We start from the raw sequence: 24,178 nt of genomic DNA, 5'->3' as shown, positions 1-24,178 counted from the left end.
CTCATCTTTTGGCGTTTATATTCTAGTAGGGGGGTTCAGACAATAAACAAGGAAACAATTTCAGATGGTGTTAAATGCTATGCAGAAAATCGAAATAGGTCGAGGTGAAAGAGCGTGATGTGGTTGGTGGGGGCCGGGTGGCCTTATTGTGACCTGTGAACTAGTGACACGAAGATGTAGCCACACGAAGATCTAGGGAGAGTGTGTCCCAGGTGTCAGGAATGGCCAGTGGAAAGGTCCCAAGGCAGAGACGAGCTTGCTCAAGGAAAAGATAAAAGGCCAGGGGGCGAGGTAGATGGTAGGGGCGATCAAGGCACAGGGGTGTGCAGTCATATCTGAGGGAAGCAGGTCCCACAGGCCATGGACACGATACACGCTAATCTCATTCCGTCCTCTGGGGCAACATAGAAGGAGCCTCGCTCATTTGGTGGCCATTCAGCTTCCCAGTGGCAGCTGACAGGCTCCCAATCTCCTGACCTCCAGGCTAAACAGTCCTAATTCTCAGCTTTCCCAGTTGACGGTCGGAGACACCTGCAGCTGCTACCCTGACAAGGTTCTGAGTCCCACAAACCTAGAACCCACAAGAAATCAGGTTAGACCCAAAGGAAATTCGGCTCAGGAAAACCAGGATATTTCTAGTTGGGCCTGTAATGAACTGAACCAGTAAGCTGTGTTCCTCCCTGAAACCTTGCCCCTGGAGCATTTGCAAGGGAAGAAAAGGAGAAAAGGTGTCTTTGAGGCTGCTTCCAGGAGAAAAGATGTCTGGAATCATTTATCCAGGAGCCTCTGGTATAGGTTCTGGGCTTTCAAAGAAAAAGAAGCTCTGACCGCGGCTGATCTCCACCCGGGCTGATCCAGGGGACCAGGTGGGTTCATGAGGACCTAGACCCCCTCCATCGCTCAGCAGTGCTTCCCTCCGTGTTGGCTTTCCTCTCCACGTGGGGACCAGAGGGCTCTGAGCATCTGCCAGTTTCATGGATTGCAAACGTCTCTCATCTAGTAGTTCCAACGAAAGTCCAGAATTCTGTCTTCTTAGCTGAACAGCTTGGTTAGGGCTGAACCATACCTGCTGTGGCCAGAGAGAGGCGGTGTCCTGATTAACCAAGCTTCATCCCTGTGACCACCCCTGAAATCGACAATGGAGAGAGGCCCTCTCCTTCCACACAGACTGAGAATTGAGGAGGGGGATGATGCCCCCCCAAATATCAGATGATGAATTTCCCATTATGCAAGATGGATAACTTCTAGGGATCTGCTGTACAACATTGTGCTTATAGTCCACAGTACTATCCTGTCCACTTAAAAATGTGTTAAGAGGGTAGATCTCATGTTATCTGTTCTTCTACAATTTTTTTAAAATGGATGCTCTTAGGAGGAGAAGGGAGAGCGTATTCTGGACAGGCAAAAACAGCATGTGTATCTTGCGTTTCCCAACTTGAAATTAACTGCTCCTTCCTCTGTGATTCAGAAATACACCTCTTACATCTCTCATCTCCTCCTGCCTTGTTCAGTAGTTTAATATGTGTACACATGTCTCCGTCCGTTCTTTTCAGCTTCCTGGGGATGGAAACCATATCTTCAGGTCCTCAGGGTTCCTACTCCTGTTGTAGCAGGACAGCGTAAGGGTCCAGGACTTGCTTGATTAAGTTGAATCAGGTTTCAGGGCCCAATATGACTACTTTGCCCCTCAAATAGTTTCCGGGGAGAAGCATCAGAGAAACGCCCCCCGAGGAGGACCGAGCTCACCCCACCTCTGTGGTTTCTCGGGTTTTCCCAGGCAAAGCCAACAAGAACATTCAGTGGGATGAGGATTCAGTGGAGTATATGCTGGCCAACCGGGTCAGAATCGCCTTTGTCCTGGTGGTCCACGGCCGCGCCTCTCGGCAGCTGCAGCGCATGTTCAAGGCCATCTACCACAGAGACCACTTCTACTACATCCACGTGGACAAGGTGAGGACCGCCCTTTCTCTGCAGGTCTGTCTGCCTCTCTCCAAGCTGACCTCCCTGCTTCCCCCCAGAGCATTTGGTCTTGAAGTGCCGTGTGTGTGTGTGTGTGTGTGTGTGTGTGTGTGTGTGTGTGTGTGTGTTGGTTTCAAAGTTCCCAGCTGTGACTTTAGACTTTCTCCATAAACACTGTCATTCGTGCCTCTTTTCCTCACTGTCCCACTGCCCGATGCAGTGCCTGTCGCTCTGTGAAGATAGCTAACCCAGGGGGTGGGCACACTGTTTCTGTCAGTGGTCAGAGAGCAAGTACTTCAGGCTTTGTGGGCCACACGCTGTGTCGCAGCTACTCAGCTCTGTCATTGTAGCATGAAAGCAGCCATAAAAAACATACGTAAATGGACGTGTGTGACTGTGTTTCAATAAAACTTTACAAAAAACCTGCAGCCAGCTTGCTGACCCCTGAGCATCTTGTTCCAGAGGTTTCTGTCGGTCTGCTGACGTGACATGACTATGTCTTTGGTCAAGAAAGGCAAAGGGGATGCCTATGCAAAAAGCTTGCTTCTTGCAGGCCTGCGAGAGGGTAATGGAGAAATTCTACCTCTTGAAATACTCATCAGGTCTAGATGCAGCTATATTTCTTAGCTTGTTAACCTCAGACCATATGTATCCATCTTGTAGAAAAATGCAGACTCCCAGGCACCCGCCTACACCTAGTGAACCGGTGGCTTAGAGGCAGGGCCAGGGAATCTGCATTTCAGATAGCTAAAGTAATATTTTAAAAATAATGAAGTTCAAATAGCAATGCAGAAAGACACCCTAGGCCTGAATCAGTTACTTGGCAAAGTTCAAAAGCCCTGTCAACTAGAAGGGAAGGGACAGAGAGGGGCCAAGGGACAGGTCTTGGTGTTTTCTGCGCTGCTGAATGTCACCCTTTCTCTCCTGGGAAAAGCGCTCTAATTACCTGCATCGCCAAGTGCTCCAGTTCGCCAGGCAGTACGGCAACGTCCGCGTCACCCCCTGGAGGATGGCCACCATCTGGGGGGGAGCCAGCCTGCTGTCCACGTACCTGCAGAGCATGCGGGACCTCCTGGAGATGACCGACTGGCCCTGGGACTTCTTCATCAACCTCAGCGCGGCTGACTACCCCATCAGGTAAGGCGGCCCGGCCCCAGGCCAGCCTGCTCTGGAGTCCTGCTTCCCCTGTCACAGCTGGGAAGCCAGAGGCAGAAGCAGCCTGCCTCCTGTCTGGAGAAGCCTTTGTGCCTCTGTGAGACGCTTATGCACTGTCTCCATGAGATCTCTCTGCACAGGGTCCACCCTGAGCCTGAGAATCATGTGAGCATTCGCTCATTCATCCACTCGTTCAACAGAGATTTCTTAAGTACATGGTTTTTCCAGCTCTGTTTGAGAACACACTGCAAAGGCCAAAACCTTTGCAGTGGGGGAGACAGACAGCACATAAAATAAGTAAAATGGTACATCAGAAAAATAAGGCAGAGAGCAGCAAGATGAGAGTGGCCAGGAACGTCCTTCCCAAGAAGAATGGAAGACGCCGACTGAGCCACCCAGACAGGGAGAGTGGTCCAGGAGGAGGGTGGAGCTGGTGCCGAGCCCTGTGGATGCCTGGTGTGTTCCAGGAACAACAGGGCTCAGGGTGGCTGGAACAGAGTAAGTGAGGGGAAAGTGGTAAGAGACAGAAGCCAGAGAGAAAATTGAGGTGAGATCATGGAGGTTCTCGAATTTGGCCATTACTCAAAGAAAGATGGGAATCGCTGGCATGTTTGGGGCAGAAGAGGGTCAAGGTCTGACTTACGTGTTAATCTGAAAGGGACAAAATGGAAGGAGGAGGAGTGCTGTGACGGCTCGGGCAGAATCACAGACAGGCGTCTCCGGGCTGTTGGAGGCCCGTGGTGTGTTCACCTGGCTCCTCTCAGATTTTAACACATGAGTTGATTGCCCACATTTTAAAACCGGGAGATTGCAACTGAAACTCCAGATTTCTAGCTTCTCTTGAAGCCCTCCCACTGAACCGGCAGGCTGCTTGGCCACAATTGTGGGCAGCTGGCAGAACAGCCAGCAGCCCCTAGGCAGAGAGAAACTCAGATGCCACCAGGAAGGCCTGTCCCTTTGCACGAACGTTGGTCTACTCTTTAAAAGAGACGTAAGCAAAGAAAACCCCTGGAGATCTGTAGAGGGGTAAAAAGGCAAGAAAATGAACTATATTTCCGATCAAGAAGGCAGCTCTTTGCTTGACTTGTGTCTTCCATCTTGATTTTTTTTTTTTTTTTTTTTTTGCGGTACGCGGGCCTCTCACTGTTGTGGCCTCTCCTGTTGCGGAGCACAGGGTCCGGACGCACAGGCTCAGCGGCCATGGCTCACGGGCCTAACCGCTCCACAGCATGTGGGATCTTCCTGGACCGGGGCACGAACCCGTGTCCCCTGCATTGGCAGGTGGACTCTTAACCACTGTGCCACCAGGGAAGCCCCCATCTTGATTTTTGACAAGGCTGAAAAGGAGAGGTGAACAGGGTGAAGGCGAGAGGGCCTTCCTTCCTCTCCTGGCACTGGGTATAGCATTCCCAGAAGAGCTAGATAAAAGTTTTTGTCCTTGTTGTTTAATATTCCTTTATCCGGGCAACTTTCAAACATGCACAAGAATATGAGACTAGTATAGTGACCCCCACGGCACCCAGTTTCAACTGTAATCCATTCACCTTGTATCTATACAAGTACAGACTTTCACCCTCTTCCACCAACCCTTGGTGAAGCATTTCCAAGACGTCATATAATTGTATCTGCAAATACTTCAGTAAACATATCTAAAAGGTAAAGTCTCTCTTGGAATTTAACATCAATTTGATTATCACACCCAAAATATTAACAGTCATTCTTAATGCCGTCAAATGTGGAGATCACATATTCCCAGGAGTTTGGGTTTTGAATCAAGATGCATATAAGATACAGGTATGGAGGGAAGACCTCTCTTTAAAACTAGCAATGGCTTCTGTCTCCTTTCCTGTGCCCCTTTCAGTCCTGGGCTTGGTGGCATCCCATCATCTGCTGGGAGAATCTGGACCTTGGAGGAAATCAGGGGAAAGCACAATCCTTGGTTAGTTTACGTAGGATACTCCTGGCACTCTTTGAACCTGAGGAAAATGATGGGGATTAGAAAGATACCAGTTTTCTTTTATTCATAGGGTGGCAGGAATCCAAGGGGGTGATTATGAAGTATCTCTGGCAGACTTTTACTTACTTATTCATTCATTCAAACATTCATTCCACAAACATTTATTAAGCAACTACTATGTTGAGTACTACAAGCACTCCTTGGGCATTCAGTGGAGCATGGATCCTAGCTGGGAGGATAGAATTAGATAATCATGCAAGTGGCACATCATAGTAGGTGTGAACAGACTGTAAAGAAAGGAAGATGGTGTGAGTGGAGGAGGGGCATAACCAGGGGGTCAGAATGGCAGCAGTTCTGAGCTGAGACCTGAAGGATAAGAAGGGATCGGCAGACAAATGGAAAACAGGAAGATCCTTCTAGACGAGGATTTCCCAACCTAGACACGAGTGACATCAGGCTGGATCATTCTGTGTCCTGGGGGCTGCCCTGCTCACTGCTGGCGTTTGGCAGTACCCCTGGCCTCTACCCACTAGATGCCAGCAGTGGGCCCCGCCCCCAATCACTTGTGACAAGCACAGACATCTCCAGATGTTGTTCCCAGAGGAGCAAAATCGCCTCCAACTGAGAACCGTCTGAACAGCCTGGACTCGGGTCAGAGATGAACTAGTTGCTGTTGAGAAATTTAAACATGGCTGGAGTATAATAAACAAAACGGTGAGGAGAGGTGAGTGTAGAGAAGCACAAGGCATGGATGAGTTAGAACATTCTCCCTCCACCTTCCAAATAAGGACCGCATTCAGAAATATCCCAGCATGCTGAGTGCAGCTGCTAGCGTGGCAGGCACTCCCATCAGGGGTCTAGGGTCTCACTCTCCCACCTCCGGACCTCCTGTGGAGGCCTCAGAGTTCATCTCAGCCTCGGTCAGGTGGTGACACTTGGCCAGAGATCTCAAGGGCAGGTGGGCCAGCCCATGGCCCTTCCCGAAAGAATCTCATCAGGTCTCAGTGCTGCCCCCCAGAGGCCCTCTGTTGATTTGCAAGTTGAAGCTGTAACAGCGGCCACTTAGCCAGGTCACCTCGGCCAGGATGTCAGGATTTCTAGCCTTTCGTAGGCAGGAGGATGAGTGCTCAGGCTTCCATCTGATGGCTTAAGGTTTGACTCTGAGTTCTGCCACCTTACGAGCGGGTGACCCTTGGCAAGTAAATTCAATCTTTGTGAAATCAGGTTATAACAATAGAACCGAGCAGAGTTTGGGCACTTAGAAAGCTCAGTAAATGTCAACTGTTAATTCCCATGCTGTCTCCAAGGCTGCACCTCATAACCTCCAAGAAAGATCCAGAAATCCTTTCTCAGACCGTGCGCCCCACCCATTTGGGGGTTCAGAGAAGGGAGTCGTCATTTTTTTAGCTTTAATGCTTCAGTTGTCTCGACATCTCTGTCAGTCTGTGTCTCCTCTGCCCCCCACGGCCCTCATTCCCATGCACCCCACCCCAAGCTCTTCTGGCCACTCACGTTGCCAGCCTCGTGGCCAGAGGCACTTCACGCATCAGGCACTGCTGCTTCCTCTTGCTGTTGTTTTTGTAAAATCGCCCCACACAGAAACATATGAATTTTGCAGATGAATGGTTTTATCCTGGGCAACTCTGATAAGCTTTCACTTCCCATCTGCCGCTCCATCTGTAGCTTCCAAAACCATGACTTCTCCCCTTCCAGGAAGGATGAGCAAACTTAGGAGCCTTCTCGAAGGGGCGTGAGTGCCCAAGTCAGTAGCTTCTACGAGGCTCTGAAAACCTGGGGGGATGGATATCCAAGGGCAGAGGCCACCTGTCGTGGCTGTTCTGAGCTGTTTGTGACTTGACATCGCCTGCCCGATCTGCTGCCTAGTTCTGACTGCTGGCCAGACTCATTGGTCTTCACTGGCCAGTAGCCTCGATGAGACCCTGGACACAGACAGCCTGGCTGCAGAATCTTCCACCACCGACCGGCCGTGTGAATTGGTACAATCAGCTTCAGCCTTCTGCATCTCAGCGTCAGCACCTGAAAGGGGACACAGTATCAGTACCTACTTCATAGGACAGTTAGGAGGATTAGAGGACGTGTTGCATGTCAAGGGCTGAACACAGTGCCTGACACAGAAAGTGCTCGTTAAATGCAGGCTGTTATTATTAGTGGTGGAGTAGCGTGGACCCCATGGTCTGGACTTCACCGTCAACTGAGTTGCTTTCCTTTTTCCCTTCACTCGTGAGAAGACCAGGAAAATATTTCTTGAACCCACATCTCTTTCAAAAGTGGGAAAATCAGAGTTAGACTTGAAGGCTAAAATGTTTCAAGAGAAGCAGGATAGAACCAACTCATCTATGAATGGGAAGACTGTTCTCATGTTTGGAATATGCAAGCGAAGTGTGTTTAAAGAATCCAGGTCTTCCTCCTTCGCCGTTGATGTGACCGCCTGGCCCACGTAGGCTCTGGTTGGAGATGTTTACGTATCCAGCGTGTGAATGAAAATGGATGCTTTCAAGCACTGAGACCCTACTAGGTCTGGAATCCTCAAAGGACATGATGGTTTTATTTAATATGTTCTATGTACTGAGTAAGGCTGGACACTGCGCTAGCATTCTTCGGTTAGATGGGCCACAGGAAGGGATGAAACCCTAAAGCATTGCGCCGTTGGTCTGCGTGGTTTGGGCCAGTAGCAACAGACCCCACACAGTCTGTCACTGGGCTCTGTGTCCCAGAGCAAATCAGATGTAAAGGCCGAGTGTGTCCACGGCCCCTCTGGGGCTCATATTCTGTCTGTGGTGTATGTGTGCGTGCGTGGGTGCATGCATGCGTGTGTGTAGGTGTGTGCGAGCATGTGGTAGGGGAAAACAGTATTTCAGTTTTTCAAGCTAAACCCAGGATCTACTAATTCTGCCTCTTGGGGATCCACAGCAACAAGGTCTAACCTAGCGGGACCTACCATGTGGATATTTAAGCTACACTTGACCTAGACCCAGACCTCTCTCTTGACATACCACCAGGGACCCAGAGCAGGAACCTAGGAGGTTTTCTGCAGCTCCTCAGCAGGAAAGGCCAGCTCGTACAGACAGGAAGCAGGTGTCCTGGCTTCTTTGCAGCGTCCCCAAGACCAGGGTCTCCATGGCACTGATCAAGCAAGACTAGAGCCCAGATCCAGCAGCTGTTTCCTGTGTACCTACTGTGTGCCAGGCCCTCTGCTGGGACCTTTAACACGTGTGTGTCTTAATCCTCATCCCTTAAAACATGACTTCCAGTGTGTAAAAACGTTTAAAGAGGTTAGTATTCAAACAGAACTTCTAGTGAACCTTGCAGGAAAGTTAAGCCCTTGATAATATTCGGCACAGAGCCTGGTCGCCCTGGGATCTGGGCAGAGGACTCAGGCATCTGTGCACAGTCGATCCCCTGCTTTTCATTCCTCTAGTCAGTTCAGTGATTCTCGAGTGGGTCACGGAAATCCTGTTGTTAACAGCAAATGCAACCACAGCAAATGCACTTACAGCACTTAGTAGTACATCCCCGGCGTGATTCTAAGTGCTATCCATGGTCCTGACAGCAGTTCCATGAAGTACATACATACTTTGGGGATCCCATTTTTCAGATGAAGAAACTGAGGCACAAAGATGTTAAGGAACTTGACCACAAGGTTCCAGCCAGTGATCTTTTTTTTAAATTGAGGCAAAATTCACTTAACATTAAATTAAGCATTTTAAAGTGCTCAATCCAGTGGCTTTTAGTACATGCACCATGCTGTGCACCCTAGAACCTCCATCTAGTTCCAAAACAATTTCATCACCCCAAGAGGAAGCTCCATCCCGCCCCATTCACCTCCCCCCATGAGCCCCTGTCAATCTCCAATCTGCCTCTCTGGGTTTGCCTACTCTGTATATTTCATATCAATGAAATCGTACAGCGTGTGATGTTTGTGCCTGGCTTCTTTCACTTAGGATAATATTTTCATGGTTTACCCACCTTGTAGTATATGCCAGTGTTTCATCCTTTTTATGGCTGAATACTATTCCATCGTGTGGCTATACCACGATTTGTTTGCCCACTCATCAGGCGGTAGAGCCGGGATTCTTAAGAGCTCCCCGAAAGCCGTGTCTTTTGGCCAGCCTGGATTGTGCCGTATGTCCTGAGGTGAAGACCTCATCAGGTTGAAGAAGATGCAGGTCCATCACGTGGGACTCTGCACAGCACTGGTACTTAGGGACTTTCGTTGACTGATCCCTGATGATGCTGGGGTCGGGGTAGGGGTGCTGATCTGATGCACCGCCGTCCACAGAAGCCTGGTGACCTTTCCCATTCAGCCTGGCCCACCTCTGCCTAGTTCTAGCAGAAAAGCTCCCAGTGATTCCGGTTGACTGAGGCAGATTTGAGGTTGAAGATGGAAAGATGGAGGCTTAGGGTCAGAGCTCTAAGCTTCCCTTTTTCCCTTCCTTCTTCTTTCACCATCCAAGCCCCTTCTGAAGGCAGCCTGGGGGTGTCCTGGGGAGGAAAGAGCTCAGGCCTGCCTGTGAGGCCAGCTGAAAATGGTCTCGCAGATGAGATCAGGAGACAGGGCTCCTCTGACTTCACTCAGTCATGCAACAGATAATTATTGAGCACCTACTATGTGCCAGACACTGTGCTGGGTACCAGGTGTTCAACGGGAAAGAAGAACATGGTCAGTCCCTGCCCTCATCCTAGTGGTCAAGGGTGCAGACTTAAGCCAGACCAACTGAGCTTGAATCCCAGCTCTTCTGTTTACTAGCTGTGTGAAATTGAACTTGAGAAAAATCGCTTAATATCTCTGGGCCTCAGTTACGTCATCTGTAAAATGGGTACAATAACAGTACCACCCCCATACGGTTGTCAGAGGATGAAACGAGTTAACGTGTGTAATGTGCTTAGTAAGTACTTGGTAAGTACTGTCTGTGTGGCAGCCATTGTTATTGATGGGAGAAGACAGACATTAACCAGAATGATCACACGAGTGAACACGTGGTCACAAAGTGAGGCAAGTATTCTGAAAGGAAGGAGCGATATAAGAGCACTTAGCAAGCAAAGCTCACCTGGACCAGGGAGCCTGGGGTGGCCTCCCTGAGGACGCAGCACGTGAACTGAGGTGTGCGAGATGGGTTGGGCTTAGCTAGCGGAAGTGTGCAGGATGATCCTGGGGTAGTGTCCAGGAAAGGGGATGGCATGGGCAAAGGCCTGGTGGGAGGGGGGATGCTGGCATGCCTGAGGAGCTAAAAGAAGGCTGACGCGGCTGAAACACAGCGAGCCAGGGGTTGCCTTACTACCAGGGAGGATGGTCCAGCCAGTTCCTGCAGGGACTTTTGATCACCTGTCCGGTGGTTGAATCCTTAGCCCATGAGCTGTGTGGTTTCAGCGTGAAGTAACCTTATTTACAATGTGGAGGGATCACTTTGGCTACTGTGAGACAAGAGTGGGGAGGGGACGGAGCGGGAAAGGGGAGACCAGTGAGGAAGGATGGGGGCTGCAGCTGCTGACCTAGAACCACATTCAGGGAGCCCCCTCCTCCCTGCACCTCCGGCAGAGGCCTGAGTCCTGTAAGCCATCGTGAGCTTCCTGAATCCAAGCAGCAGCTCAGCCTTTGAGGCACAGAGCCAGGCCGCCTCCTGTGTGGCGCTCAGGCCCCCCCATCTGCACGGCACAGCCCCATTCTCAGGAGACCCGTAGAGCAGGGCTGGTGCAGAGGACCCAGGACGCCCGGGGGCCTGAGGCCAGAGTTTCAGAAGAGGACTGAGTGTGAGGCAGGAGGGGACAGCTAAGGACTGAGAAAGAAAGTGGCTCGAGACCCCTCTTTGTTCTTTTGGTTTTAATTGTGATAAAACATGCGTAACATAAAATTTACCATTTTCAAGTGTACAGTTCAATGGTTAAGTACATTTACATGGTTATGCAACCAAGCTCCAGAACTCTTCATCTTGCAAAACTGAAACTCCACACCCATTAAGCAAAACCCCCATCGCCCCTCCCCCAGGCCCTGGCAACCAGCATTCTCTTTTCTGTTTCTGTGGATTTGACTGCTTTAGGTACCTCATGGAAATGGAATCAGACAGTATTCGTCTTTTTGTGACTGGTTTATTTCTTATTCTTTTTAAGGAACATAAACTCCCAAAACAAGGGCCCTGGAACCCTTGGAAGCTTTGAGTAGCTGGTACAACTCTCAGTAGACCCATGAGGTTAGCTACAGGCAGTTGTCTCCCCACAGGATCATAGCCCTCAAATGATTATTCTAGAACTTCTTCCCAGCCCACATCAGTCCCCCTTCTCATTCCCCATCCTTCTGAATAAGACCACCGGTTCACCAGCAGCTGGAAACCTGTGTGCCTTCCATCTCACCACTCCATGGGGGCCTGCATATTCTCATTCTAACCCTGATATCTTTCTCATGTGTGTTTCCACCTATGATTCTTCTATCTCGGCCCAATTCAGACCCTCATTGCTTCACACCTGGGCCTTCAGAGTTCCCCAAGAGGACATAGTCTGAGCCAGACTCTGAAAACAGGCTAGAGCTTCTCCAGGGCCGTTCGGAAAAGCAGCGGCCACTACCGTCTCTGGGAGCAGCTTGCAGGATATAATCATTTATTTACTCAAGCAAGTGTGCAGTTCACTTACCGACTGGGTGTTGAGCCAGGCTGAGTGCCAGACACTGTGCTAGGGACTGGGAGGTGCAGCAGAGGAACGGACTCACTCATTCACTGAGGTGGTTTACAATCTATGGGAGAAATGGTGATGACTTCAGTAAAGTCATGTTGGGGTGCCGTGATGGGGAATAAGAAGGGGGTCCTACTTTAAGGAGCATGGTCAGGGAAGATGAGATGCTTTTAAAGAGTGCTGTTTAAGCCAACTCCTGAAATGGGGCCCACTGTGCAAAAGAGGGAGTGGAGGTACCAGGTGAAGGGGAACAGCACATGCAAGGGCCCTGAGGCAGGGAAGAGCCCAGCGCGTCCAGGAACTAAAGAGAAGAGAAGTAGGTGGAGCAGAGTGATGGAGGCGGGGGGTGGAGCAAGGTGAGTTTGGAGAAACACAGGAGCCCTCTGACTCCTCCTTCTGCCCACCTGCCTCTGCTCTCCGTGCCCTTAGCCTGTGTCGTGGGTTCCTCAGGCTGCTGTACGAAATGACCACTAACTGGGTATCTTAAAACAACAGAAATTTATTCTCTCACAGTTCTGGAGGCTCAAAGTCTGAAATCAAGGTTTCTGCAGGCCCGCGTTTCCTCTACTGGCTGTAAGGGGAAACATTTCTTGCCTCTTCCTAGTTGCTGGTGGTCACCGTCAGCCCTTGGTGTTCCTTGCCTGGTAGATGCGTCACTTCAATCTCTACCCCCATCTTCATTTGGCCTTCTTTCCTGTATGTCTCTCTTCTCATGACCTTTTTATAAGGACACCAGTCATTGGAGTTAGGGCCCACCCTAGTCATCTTAACTAATTACATCTACAAAAATCCTATTTCCAAATAAGGTCACCTTCTGAAGTTCCAAGTGGATATGAATTTGGGGAGGGGAAACACCCTTAAACCCGGTACAGCCTCCCTCCGCCCCTTGCTGGGCCTGCCCGCAGCTGCTCTGCGGGAGGGGACGGTGTTGTCCTGGGTCTCCAGCAGCATCTGGAGTGGACATTGCTGGGAGCCCCCTCTGAAGGCAGCTCTTTCAAGGAACCCATCCTCTCAGCTCTGTGTGGGAATGGAGCTGACGTTCTCCAGTTCCTTCATTCAATAATCATTTCCCGAGCACCTACCAACCTCCGGACCCTGGGGGACAGCAGACAGCAGGACAGACAGGGTCCCTGCCACAGGGAGCATGGCATCCCGTGACATGGTTCTCAATGAGGGAAAATCAGAGTTCTGTGTGATTCCCAGAAATTTCCTCTAAAACATCTTTCAAGTATCAGGTTCTTTAAAATATTAGGACTCCAACCCAGACCAGTTGAATATAAATTCCTTATGGGAAGCAAGAATCTATCTCTTTTTTAAAGCTCCCCAGGTGATTGGAATACACAGAGAGAGTTGCAGATCATTGGTCTGGGGGAGACATAGACATTCATCCCTTAATTACAGTAATAAATAGCAAGGTGAGTGCTAGGGTGGAAAATATGTTAACCTCACTACTTCGTGGGAGGTCATATTTGGGAGCCCGACACCAGATCTCTGGATGCGACCAGCTCTCTTGTTGGCTGCTTTCTCAGCATCCAGCCACTTTTATTCTTTGGGTGATCAGAGATGCGCATCCTCTTTCCTGAGACCCCAAAACCCACGTGGACACCGTCCAAGGAAAGCTCCGCCCAGATAATGTGTGAGTCGGAAAGGGTGTGTCCACTCAGGCTGTTGGTCGCGAGGGAACTGGAAAAACATGCCAGTAATTATGCCGTTAACAGTTCTGTTTGCATCGAGTAGCAAAATAATCATTTCCTCAGCCCTGTTATTTTCCAGCCTGACGGGTCGCACTCCTGCCTTTGCAGAAACTCAGTTTGCTTTCCCCTTGCTGGCTCTTCTGGGTCTCCTGGGCTGTACTTTCGGTTGGACAGCTCTTCAGCCTTTCTGGAGGTGAGGACCGACCCAGAGCATCCCCTGGACAGAGGGAGGCTGGAGTTCTCATGGGACACAGATGAAAAGCACCGAGACTCCTCAGAAAGTCAAGGTAGAACACTGTGTTGGCTAAAATAGGTAAGGAAGGACATTCCTGGGAGGATGTAGGGAGTTCACATAATCGGTACAGAAGGTGGCAGGACACAAGGCAAGAATGACATGACGTTTTTTACCCAAGGGATACCGCCATTTGGCTTAAATACTTCCCAGCCATATTGTATGTTTCCTATTTTTGTTTTCTCTTCTTTCATTACTGAGAAAAGTTCAGTCCTGGGGAAAGGAGGTGGATGGTTTTATCTTGAGTCATGTGTCCTGGCTTTGGCCAGCAGGGCAGAGCACTTCAGACATTCCTTCCTTCCTTCATCCATCGCACGCTTATTGAGACCCTACTGGTTGCCAGGCAGTGCTCTAGACCTGCGCTGTCCAGTAGAACTTACTGTGCTGATGTCCAAGTGCAGTAGCCACCAGCCACATGTGGCTACTGAGAGCTTGAAATGTGCTTTGTGGGACCAAGGAACCAAATCTTCAGTGTGATTTGATTTTAATTTAAATGTAAACAAATAACATACTAAGCGGCACAGTCCTTGATGCTCGAGATGGAGTAGTAAAGAAGATGATTTTAAAAACTCCTGCCCTTGTGGACCTTGTCGTGGGGCAGGAATACTTCCACTAGAGAGAACTGCACTGCTGTTAGCAAACGAGAGAGTGGATGCTACCAGCTCAGAAACAAATGTGATCTCTATGCTCTGCCAGTTTGATGGTCTCACCACATCCCAGACTGACCATGCCATGAATTTTGTAAGGTATTTTCTTCCTAACTCCTCCCTCCTCAGATCTCATAGTTCTTCCTCTTGGCAGAAGCTCTCTACGTGTCCATTGATGGGACATTTCCAGCCCTAGGCATCTTCCTGTCCAGTGCATTGAGCATGTTTGCGTCTCGGGAAAGTTTCAATGATGTGGCTTGTCCACCAGTGGCAAAGAGCAGGGATGCTGTGCACTCTGGGATGCTCTAAGCACATCCAAGTGCACCCTGGGAATTTGAGTGTGAGCCCAGGTGGCCCACAATGTGGGCGATCAGCACTGCAGAGCCTGTTATTCTTCCCCTGCCTCCCCCTCACATGTAACTGCAGATGGAGATTATCCTCAAGGGCATTGTAGAGGAACGGCATGTCTTAAAAGGTCAAGTGGGATAAAGGAGGGGAGTTTCTACCCCTTTTTATTGATGATAGCAGAGATTTAGATGCACATGGGCCCAATGGACAGGGTTAAGGTCCAGTTGTTGGGTGGATAGATGGAAACTCTGTGCGTTTCATCATCATCATCATTCATTTCCTTCCTCCCACTTGCTGCCACTTTGAATCATTGCCCAGCACGGAGAATGGTCACTAGTGGCCTCTCAGAATAGTTGCCCGGGGAAGCCCTTCACGATCTGCCAGGCTGCAGTGGTTGATAATATTCGCTAGCATTTCATGAGTCTAGTCGGCCCCTGTATCCACAGGTCCACAGCCAGGTGGTTTGGTTGTGGAACCCGCAGTTATGGAGGGCCGACTGTAAGAGACTGAGCATCCTCGGATTTTGGTAGGTGCGCAGTGGGTCCTGGAACCAGTCCCCTGCCTATACTGAAGGATGGCTGTATTCACCGTATGTGGCATCCTGAGCCAGAAGATTTCCATGTGTTACCTAAAGTCACAGAAACCCCAGAAGGTAGAGGCTACGTCTGCATCCCATTTTACAGATGAAGAAACCGAGGCCGAGAGAAGTTAAGGAATTTGCCCTGTGCCTCACAACTGGTGGGGGTCAGAACCAAGATTCACTCATGCTTCCGGGGGAAAAAGGAAAAATAACCTGAGTTCTTCACCAGTAGGTCGTATTGCACCCACTGAGCTGTTGTGGACCAAAGCTCTCCTGCTCATTCCTTCCCCATCTAAACCCTCGTTCTCTTCATCTGGAAGAGAATCCGGGTGGCAAAGATGTCCAATAACCAAGAGAGGAGCAGTGCACATCAGAACCTGAATCCAGAGCCACCAGCATTCCGCCGTCATTTTCTGTTTTGGTCCCCACAGCATCCCCAGGGGGCTGGCACGGAGAAGGGCACTGAGGCTCAGTGGGTTTGAGTGACTTGCCTAAGGTCACACAGCTTGGCAGTGGCCCAGCCTGGGTTTGAAGGCGGGTGCAGGTGACTCGCAAATGCAACCTCTTTCGGCTTTGCGCAGCTGCCCCACTGTGAGGCTGGCCGGCGGTGGACCCCAGGGGAAAAAGCCAGTCACAACAGCGCAAACCGCACCACGTGACCACCATGGCTCGTGTGGTCCCATTTCCACACTTGTGGGCTGTCTCCCTCTGGCTGATGGAAGATCGGGCTTTACCAGTTGTGTTTGCTGTAAGCGTGGACAGAGGAACCAGCTGTTCTGCATTAGCTGGGAACGCCTAGCTTTCAAATTCCTTGATAATCCTGTCCCTTTTGATCTCAGACCGTCCAGACCCCTCCCCAAACTGCCAAACTGCAGAGCTGAAGGAATTCTCACTCGTTTAAACCTTAGCCTCAAGCAGCGTAATTAAGAACGAATGGCTGCCATCCCTCCAAACGTGCACAGTTGTTCCATTGCAGAATCGAAACGATGCTGGCGTGTTCTGCGCCATCACTCGCTCCACGAGGGCACGTGAGTGGGCACGCAGTGTCATCCTGACCTGGATTTGAATCCTCTCTCCAGCCCCTTCCACCTGCGTGATCTCAAGACAGGTGAATCCAACCTTCCTGAGTCTCGATTTTCTCACCTGTAAGAGGGAGATGATAGTGTTACCAACGGCCAGGTGGGAATCCAAGGTCTGCCTGAGGTCCAGCTCTGCAAGCTGTCTGATATGCAACCAGGCGTGGGCACAAAGGCTCAGGCCTGGCACCCACGTGCGTCCTCGTGTTCATCTCTCGCACCGTCTAAACGTTGGGCCCAGGATGCTCAGCCATGGTGACGGCACTGAGGAGACAGAGATGTCCGGGTCCGCCAGGGAGACCACCTGGTTCCATGAACGGAGGAGGCAGAAGAAGAAAGCATGACTGATTCAGGCCCCAAGCGTTCAGATGCAGCCTAGGTTTGAGGCAAGAAACATGAGAAAAAGTAGTGAAATCCAGGTAGGGGCTTTCACCAAACAGTAACCCAGCCCACTAGTAACCATGCCCAAGCAATCTCTCCGGCCCTGAGTAATCATACCGTCAGTTCCTCTCCCTTCGGGTAAACCTAAGGAGATGGGCAGAGGAGGGCCTGATATGCGAAGCAAGCCCGGAGCCCCCTCCCCACCACACTTTCCTCCTAGGGTCATTATAAAAATGAGAGATAGTAAAATACAGGGCCCAGTGCAGAGCTGGGCATTTATTACAAGTTCCGAGAAAATGGGTCTCTTATTGTTCTTCTTATGATAGCTAGAAATCCTGGACAGTTATTCATTCTGCACCAAAATCATGGTCTGGCCTTTTTTTTTTTTTTTTTTTTTTTTTGTTAAAAGCTTGTTTTTTATTTTTGTTTTTTTTTTAATGTATTTATTTATTTATTTATGGCTGTGTTGGGTCTTCGTTTCTGTGCGAGGGCTTTCTCTAGTTGTGGCAAGCGGGGGCCACTCTTCATCGTGGTGCGCAGGCCTCTCATTATCGTGGCCTCTCTTGTTGCAGAGCACAGGCTTCAGACGCGCAGGCTCAGTAGTTGTGGCTCACGGGCCCAGTTGCTCCGTGGCATGTGGGATCTTCCCAGACCAGGGCTTGAACCCATGTCCCCTGCATTGGCAGGCAGATTCTGAACCACTGCGCCACCAGGGAAGCCCTGGTCTGGCCTTCTTTTGTGGTCAGTCTGTAGTTGAGCAGCCCGGCCCCCATTGCCCCTCCCTGCTGCAAGGCTGTTTGAAAAGAGCCTTGGTGTTGATCAGCCTGCTCGACTGCAATGGGCTGAAGCAACACTCTTGAGTCATCGCAGCTGCAATCTCCCTGAAGGTTCAAGTTGGAACCTTCCTCCAAAGTTCTACCTTAGACCTCCTCTTCACCCTCACTTCCCCCACCCCATCACCAGGCTCAAACGGTCTGTCCCTGACCAGCCTGGTGGCCACTATAAGGCTCCCAGGCAGTTTCTGAACGTGTCAGATGTCAGCTCTGACATCTGGGTGGGTCCCAGCCTGGGAAACAGTCACAGAGCAGATGCCAAGGCAGAGAGCAGAGTCGCAAGCCTCCTCCCTCACACTCTTGTCCATCTGAAGAGAAACAGCCCCACTGAGGCCAGATTGGACACCTAACCCGGATTCCGGCCCTGGCCCAGTGCCCATAACACTGCTTAGTCGGAAAGTGGAGAGTGGGAAAGAGGAGGCCGTTTGGTGGTGCTGGCCAGCCTTCCCAGGGTAGGGCCCGAGTGGAATCCCACATCAGTGTTTTGTTCCCTCATGGAGGAGGGATGGAACTGTGTCCCCGAGAGCCGCCGGCTGTCTCCTGTGTCCTTTCCTCCCCCAAGAGAAGGAGTGTCCTGGGTGCAATTTGATTGTGTTCATCAGTCAACATTACTTGGCAAACCCAGCCAGGGGCACAAACGTTGCCACTCCTTTCTGCGCATAAATGTGCTCTTTGAGGTGCTGGAATGTGGTTTAAGGCCAAGCAGTTTTTTATTACAGAGTCAATCTTTGTTTAAAACTTTGCCGCCCTGGGGAAGTTTCTAACAAGTTACTTTAAACAATGCATTCTCTGAACACCTACAGCTAAATGGTCCCATTAATCCAAACTGCTCTGCGGGGATGCGGTGCAGCAGAGGGCAGTGTCCGAGATGGGCTTCACTGAGAGCGACGGCTGCAGAGCCGAGGTGCGGCTTGTCGTGAATTGATCTGCCAGGAGATGCCCGCTCCCCCAGTGTCCCCGCCTCTGTTCATCCAGCCCCAAGCGTGCGCAGGGTGCTGTGCCAGTGCCTGTGGTCTCACTTCATCCCTCAGCTACCGGTGAGGCAGGACCTCATCACCCCCATTTGAGAGACAAGGGACGTGAGGACTCACCCAAGGTCACTCATCTACTGAGAGGTGGAGCTCAGGCTTCAACCCACTTGTCCTTAACCACAAGCCGGGGCTTCCCAAGTCTTAGCCGCAGTAAGCCAGATGATGTAAAGGAGTACGCAGTTGAGTTTTTGAAAATGGCAATATTTATCTATATTAACACGTGTAAGGAAAAACTAGCATGCCCCAGCTTTCTGAAGTTGAAGTTTTCTTTTTAAAAAATAGTTGATCTAAATAAGAAAATATTAATAAAGCAAAATACAAGGGGTGAGTGGTTCTTCGAGTATTCAACAAGTATTTATTGAGTGTCTACTATGTATGCCAGGCACTTTTCTGGGGGCTGGGATACAACAATAAATAAAGCATATTCATGGTGTGCCCACCACCCCACCCGGTGCCGATGAGAGAAAGAGACAATAGATAAGAGAATGGGTAATGTGCAGAGTGGAAATATGTCTGAGGAAAATTACAGCATTGGAAAGAGAAGGGAGGGTGGGCCAGGAAGGCGCTTTGATAAGGTGGATATGCCAAAAAGTTGTGAGAAAAATGTATGAATGACCAAAAGAAGAGGAACAGCATAATGGCAGGGGTCAGCAAACGTTTTTATTAAGGGCCGGATAGTAAATAAAATATTTATTATTTTTAGGTTAGGTTTTGCAAGCTGTATGGTCTCTGTCACAATGACACAGTTCTACCACTACAGCAATAAGGTAGCCATAGACAGGATGTAAACAAATGGGCATGGCAGTGTTCCAGGAAAACTTCATATATGAAAACATGTGTTGGGCCATAGTTCACAGACCCCTGCACTAGACCATTCTGCCAGATCTCCCACATTCAGATAATGGCCTTGCCCAGAACACACCTGTCTCGGCCTTTACAGATTTAGTTCCCTATCCACCCACCCATCTTCCCAGGCAGGCCTTTCCTGCGTTATCTCAGATGAGTCTGTCACCCAAGGTGCCAAGGTTGATGGACTCCTTGCTTCAACTTTCAGGACCCTGGATAGAGAAAGGGTGGCGGAGATTCCCAGGGTCTTCTGGTCAACGTCCTCTGGAGCCTGGCCTGGACCCCCACCCAGCCGTGGGTGGCTGAACTTGACATAAAACAACAGTCTTCTTTTACTTTATTTTTCCCCAACCTGCATGGCTTACCCATACTGAACTTGAGCTAGAAAGAAGCACATGAAATCCAGCTCACCCGTCAGTGTTGCCTGGCCCTGGTCATGTGTTCACAGAGGGGCCTACAGGACTGTAGGCCTATCCAGCCCTTCATAGTATGTGTCAACCAGAGCAAATTGGATGTTCTTACCACTCAGCTTTCTCTGCATAAGCCTGTCAGAAATAGCTGGTGCCCCTTTGCACTTAAATCTCCCTGCGCTACCTACCTCAATCTGAATCAAAAAGGTTAATGACATTGAATCCTGAGACTCATTGATTTCAGGACGTACCCCAGCTTCCCGCTTCCCCTCAAAGCACAAGACTCGTTTGTCTTTCCTTGGCTCATCAGGCAGGTTGCTGACTAATGCCCTGAAGCCAGCTAATTCTCAAAGATTTCCCAGAGTGACTGGACGCGTGTTCCTGTAGTGCTTTCTGTAAATCTGGTTGATTTTGTGTGTCTGGTTCCCCACCATCTTTCTGCCTGGATGTGTCTGGGCTCCCTGTCTGTAATTTGTCCCATGAGTCTGCCACAGGTTGCAATGTTGATTTGACAAGAGAGAGATGAATTTTTAACCAAGGTGATGACCGCAAAGTACACTCTAATGAAATATCAGCTTTAGTTCCTCACTATTTATTTTTATTGAAGTATAGTTGATTTACAGTGTTGTGTTAGTTTCAGGTGTACAGTAAAGTGATTCAGGTATACACATACATATAAGTTCCTCACTGTTGATTGATTGATCCATTCATATAGTCAGTCTGTTGACTGACTAGTCAGCACATGCTTAGCGGGAACATACAATGTGCCAGACATTTGCTAGGATCTGCAGTTACAGCCACCAATAGGGTAGTTAACATTCCTGTCTTCATAGATTAGCATTAAATAATTATATCCTTATGACATTGTTAGGACAGAAGTTCACATACATATAGTATAAGAAACCAACATGTATATAACCTTTTCTCTTCTAGGTAATCAGAGAAAGCTTCCCTGGAAAAGTGTCCTTAAACTGAGAAAAGTAGAGAAAGAACTAATCGGGTGAAAAAAAAAAAAATAGGGGCCGAGTATTCCAGGCCGAGAGGGCTGTGTGTGCAAAGGCCCTGAGGCATGAGGGAACATGGCCCATGCAGCAAGTTGAGAGTGTTAGGTGGACAGGGTATGGTAAGGGGATAAGCCAATAGAATGAGGCTGAAGAGGTAGGCTGACCCAGATGCTGTGGGACCCTGAGGGCCATGTTAAGAAGCCCCAGTTTATCCTAAAAGCATCAGGTTACCTGTGAAAAGTTTTTTATTGGAAAGCACCATGATGAGATTGCTTTAGTTCTTAATCAATTGCTTGGCAGTGGGAAAAGAAAAGGAAGGAAAAAAAGTAGAGAGCTATACCAGGCTGCTGGAAGAGGGGAAATACAATAGCTAATATTTTCTGCTAGTGGATATATACATTATAGCTCAGGTAATTATTTTCCATCAGGCCAGTCCCCCCTGTTGTTTCGGTACAGTTATTTTTCTCTCTTTGTTGGGCCTTTCTGCCCCACTCCGGTTTCTTAGTCCCCAGGCCCCTGGGTTTCCTGTAGGGACACTGTAACCTGGAGCCGGACCCAGAAACCTTCTTTCTCATCTCTGTTTGGCAGAAGTTTTCCAGGACTTAGGCCATGGGAAGTGTAGCAAAGGGATCCGAGTGTACACTTGCAGAGTCAGCAGAGTCTGAAGCCAGCCTATCCCATTTACTGGTCATGAAACCTTGGACAAGTTGCTCATCCTTTACCATACCCTGGTCTTCTCATCTGTCAAATGGGAACCATCAGTCACCTACCTCAGCCTTCGCCGTGGGGATGAAGCTGTGAAATGTGAAGTGCTTGCCTGGCACAGAGAAAGTGCTCAATCAATAAATGATGACAAGAGGGTGACAAGAGGGTAAACCCACTAGGTTGACAGTTTTTCAAGTGCAGAAACAACATCTGTTTCACTTAGGTTGTGTCTCCGGTGCCGGGGGCAGTGCCTGGCACATAGTAGGAGCTCAGTAAGTCCTTACTGAAGTAAGAAATCAGGGAGCAAATGGATCCATGGCCATCCCATGTAACACCACTGGGGCTGCAGTGCCGGTTGCCATTTATTCCCAAGTGGTGGAAGACTCGCTGATCCTTTATTGCATGGTTTTTACTTCCATGATTATTAAAAGCATCTCCGTTTTTTCCTAGATTGAAGACCAGTGGAAAGGTTTTTGTCTTTACTTATTTCTTTCCACCAGAGGCATTTTCAGATCTCTCCGCCATTAAAATGGAAAACATTCCAAAGAGCCAGAGAGTCAATTTCAGAAGAGCGATGAGCCATGGTGGGTTCTCGTAAATCCTAAAGTTGGCTCAGCCACTTCTCCCCTTAACTGGAGGCGCCGGCACAGATAGAGAGGAGCCCCATCTGGGGGCCCAGCAGGCCAAAGGATGGTGACACGTCACACCTGTCCGGCCACATGCTGGCTCCCTTGCAGCCGGGAGAGGGTCCGATATCACATGTAATTCCCTGATGTCATAAGGCAGGTATCTCAGCTGTCCCTGTCTCCACAAGAGGGGGCTGGGAGGCAGACATAGCAGCACTTTCCCTCCAGTTTCCATGACCACACCATGTATCCTCCAGGCCTCTTTGGTGAAGCCCTTGGACTCTGAGGTCAGGTGGCCAGGTACAAACCCCTGTTACTGTTATATGTGGACTGTCTAACCTGGCACGAGTAACTTAACCTCTCTGTACTCCTTCATTGCAAAATGGGTGATGATAACAGCACCCATCACAGCGGTCGTTGAGAAGGCAAAATGAGTCAATATATGGCAGGTGCCTGGAACACATGATTTATATCTTCAGTAGTCATCATCATCAATATCATTATCATCATCAATATCATTATCATCACCATCATCACCATTTTTAGATGCGTTATCCAAGCTTTGAGAAGCCCAGTTTGCTCCATTGTAAAATACAGCTACTGCTGCCTACCTTCTGGAGTGGTTCAAGGATCAAGTGAATAGTGCATACAAAATACGAAATACCAAGCATGATTCTTTCTCTTTTTCTTTTTTTTTTTTTTTTTTTTCGCGGTACGCGGGCCTCTCACTGCTGTGGCCTCTCCCATTGCGGAGCACAGGCTCCGGACGCGCAGGCTCAGCGGCCATGGCTCACGGACCCAGCCGCTCCGCGGCATGCGGGACCCTCCCGGACAGGGGCACGAACCTGCGTCCCCTGCACCGGCAGGCAGACTTCCAACCACTGCGCCACCAGGGAAGCCCCCAAGCATGATTCTTATTGTAGCTATGTTATAATGACATTTTTTCAGTTTGAAATTTGGGGCTTCCACGGGTATTTTTTTATTGTGGTGAAATACGTATATCGTAAAATTTACCGTTAGTGGCGTTTAGCACGTTCACAACGCTGTGCATCCACCATCACTGTCTAGTTCCCAACACTTTAATCAGCCCAAAGGAAACCCTGTACCCACTAAGCAGTCACTCTCCGTTTCCCCCGCTTCCCAGCCCCTGGCAATCACCGATCTGCTTTCTGTCTCCATAGATTTACCTCTTCTGGACATTGCACATAAGTGGAATCGTACAATATATGGTCGTTTTTGTTTGGCTTCTTTCACTGAGCATCGTGTTCACGAGCCCCACCCATGTTGAAGCGTGTGTCAGTATCGTCACATTTTATGGCTGAGTAATATTCCATTGCATGGATAGACCACATTTACTTTATCTAGTCGTCTGTCAGTAGATGTTTGGGTAGTTTCCTCTTTTTGCCTACTGTGACTAGTGCTGCTATGAATATTCATATACAAGGGTTTTTCTGAACACCCGTTTTCAATTCGTCTGAGTATTATTGGCTTTTTAACATATGTGTTTCAGCTATGTAAGAAAAGGAAGAAACAGTAAAAAGATAAAGTAGGAAGAGAGGGATTTCGGCTTCTGTATCTGGATTTCCTTTTTCTGCCAACCTCAGCTGTTTGGGAGCCAGCAAGGGAACCAACCACAGAGAGTTTGGTCTTGGCTTTGTTCTTTTTTTTTTAATTATTATTATTATTTTTTTTACATCTTTATTGGAGTATAATTGCTTTACAATGGTGTGTTAGTTTCTGCTTTATAACAAAATGAATCAGTTATATATATACGTATGTTCCCATATCTCTTCCCTCTTGCGGCGTCTCCCTCCCTCCCACCCTCCCTATCCCACCCCTCCAGGCGGTCACAAAGCACCGAGCTGATCTCCCTGTGCTATGCGGCTGCTTCCCACTAGCTATCTACCTTACGTTTGGTAGTGTATATATGTCCATGCCTCTCTCTCGCTTTGT

The 24,178-nt window shown here is 49.3% G+C and overlaps 1 protein-coding gene across 2 annotated transcripts in view; it reads left to right on the top strand.

Annotated features, from left to right (window-relative positions):
- XYLT1 (xylosyltransferase 1) overlaps positions 1-24,178 on the top strand; it is a 317,888-nt gene that overhangs the window by 219,911 nt on the left and 73,799 nt on the right. For both annotated transcript variants that reach the window (XM_033841163.2, XM_073792267.1), the window contains exons 4-5: positions 1,778-1,950; positions 2,894-3,096. In XM_033841163.2, the coding sequence (XP_033697054.1) occupies positions 1,778-1,950; positions 2,894-3,096 (376 nt within the window). The remainder of the gene's footprint in view (positions 1-1,777; positions 1,951-2,893; positions 3,097-24,178) is intronic.

This window comes from Tursiops truncatus, chromosome 15 (assembly GCF_011762595.2).
Source record: "Tursiops truncatus isolate mTurTru1 chromosome 15, mTurTru1.mat.Y, whole genome shotgun sequence".
NCBI lineage: Eukaryota > Metazoa > Chordata > Mammalia > Artiodactyla > Delphinidae > Tursiops > Tursiops truncatus.
The sequence above is the reverse complement of the archived record's forward strand: the minus strand, read 5'-3'. Positions and strand labels throughout refer to the sequence as shown.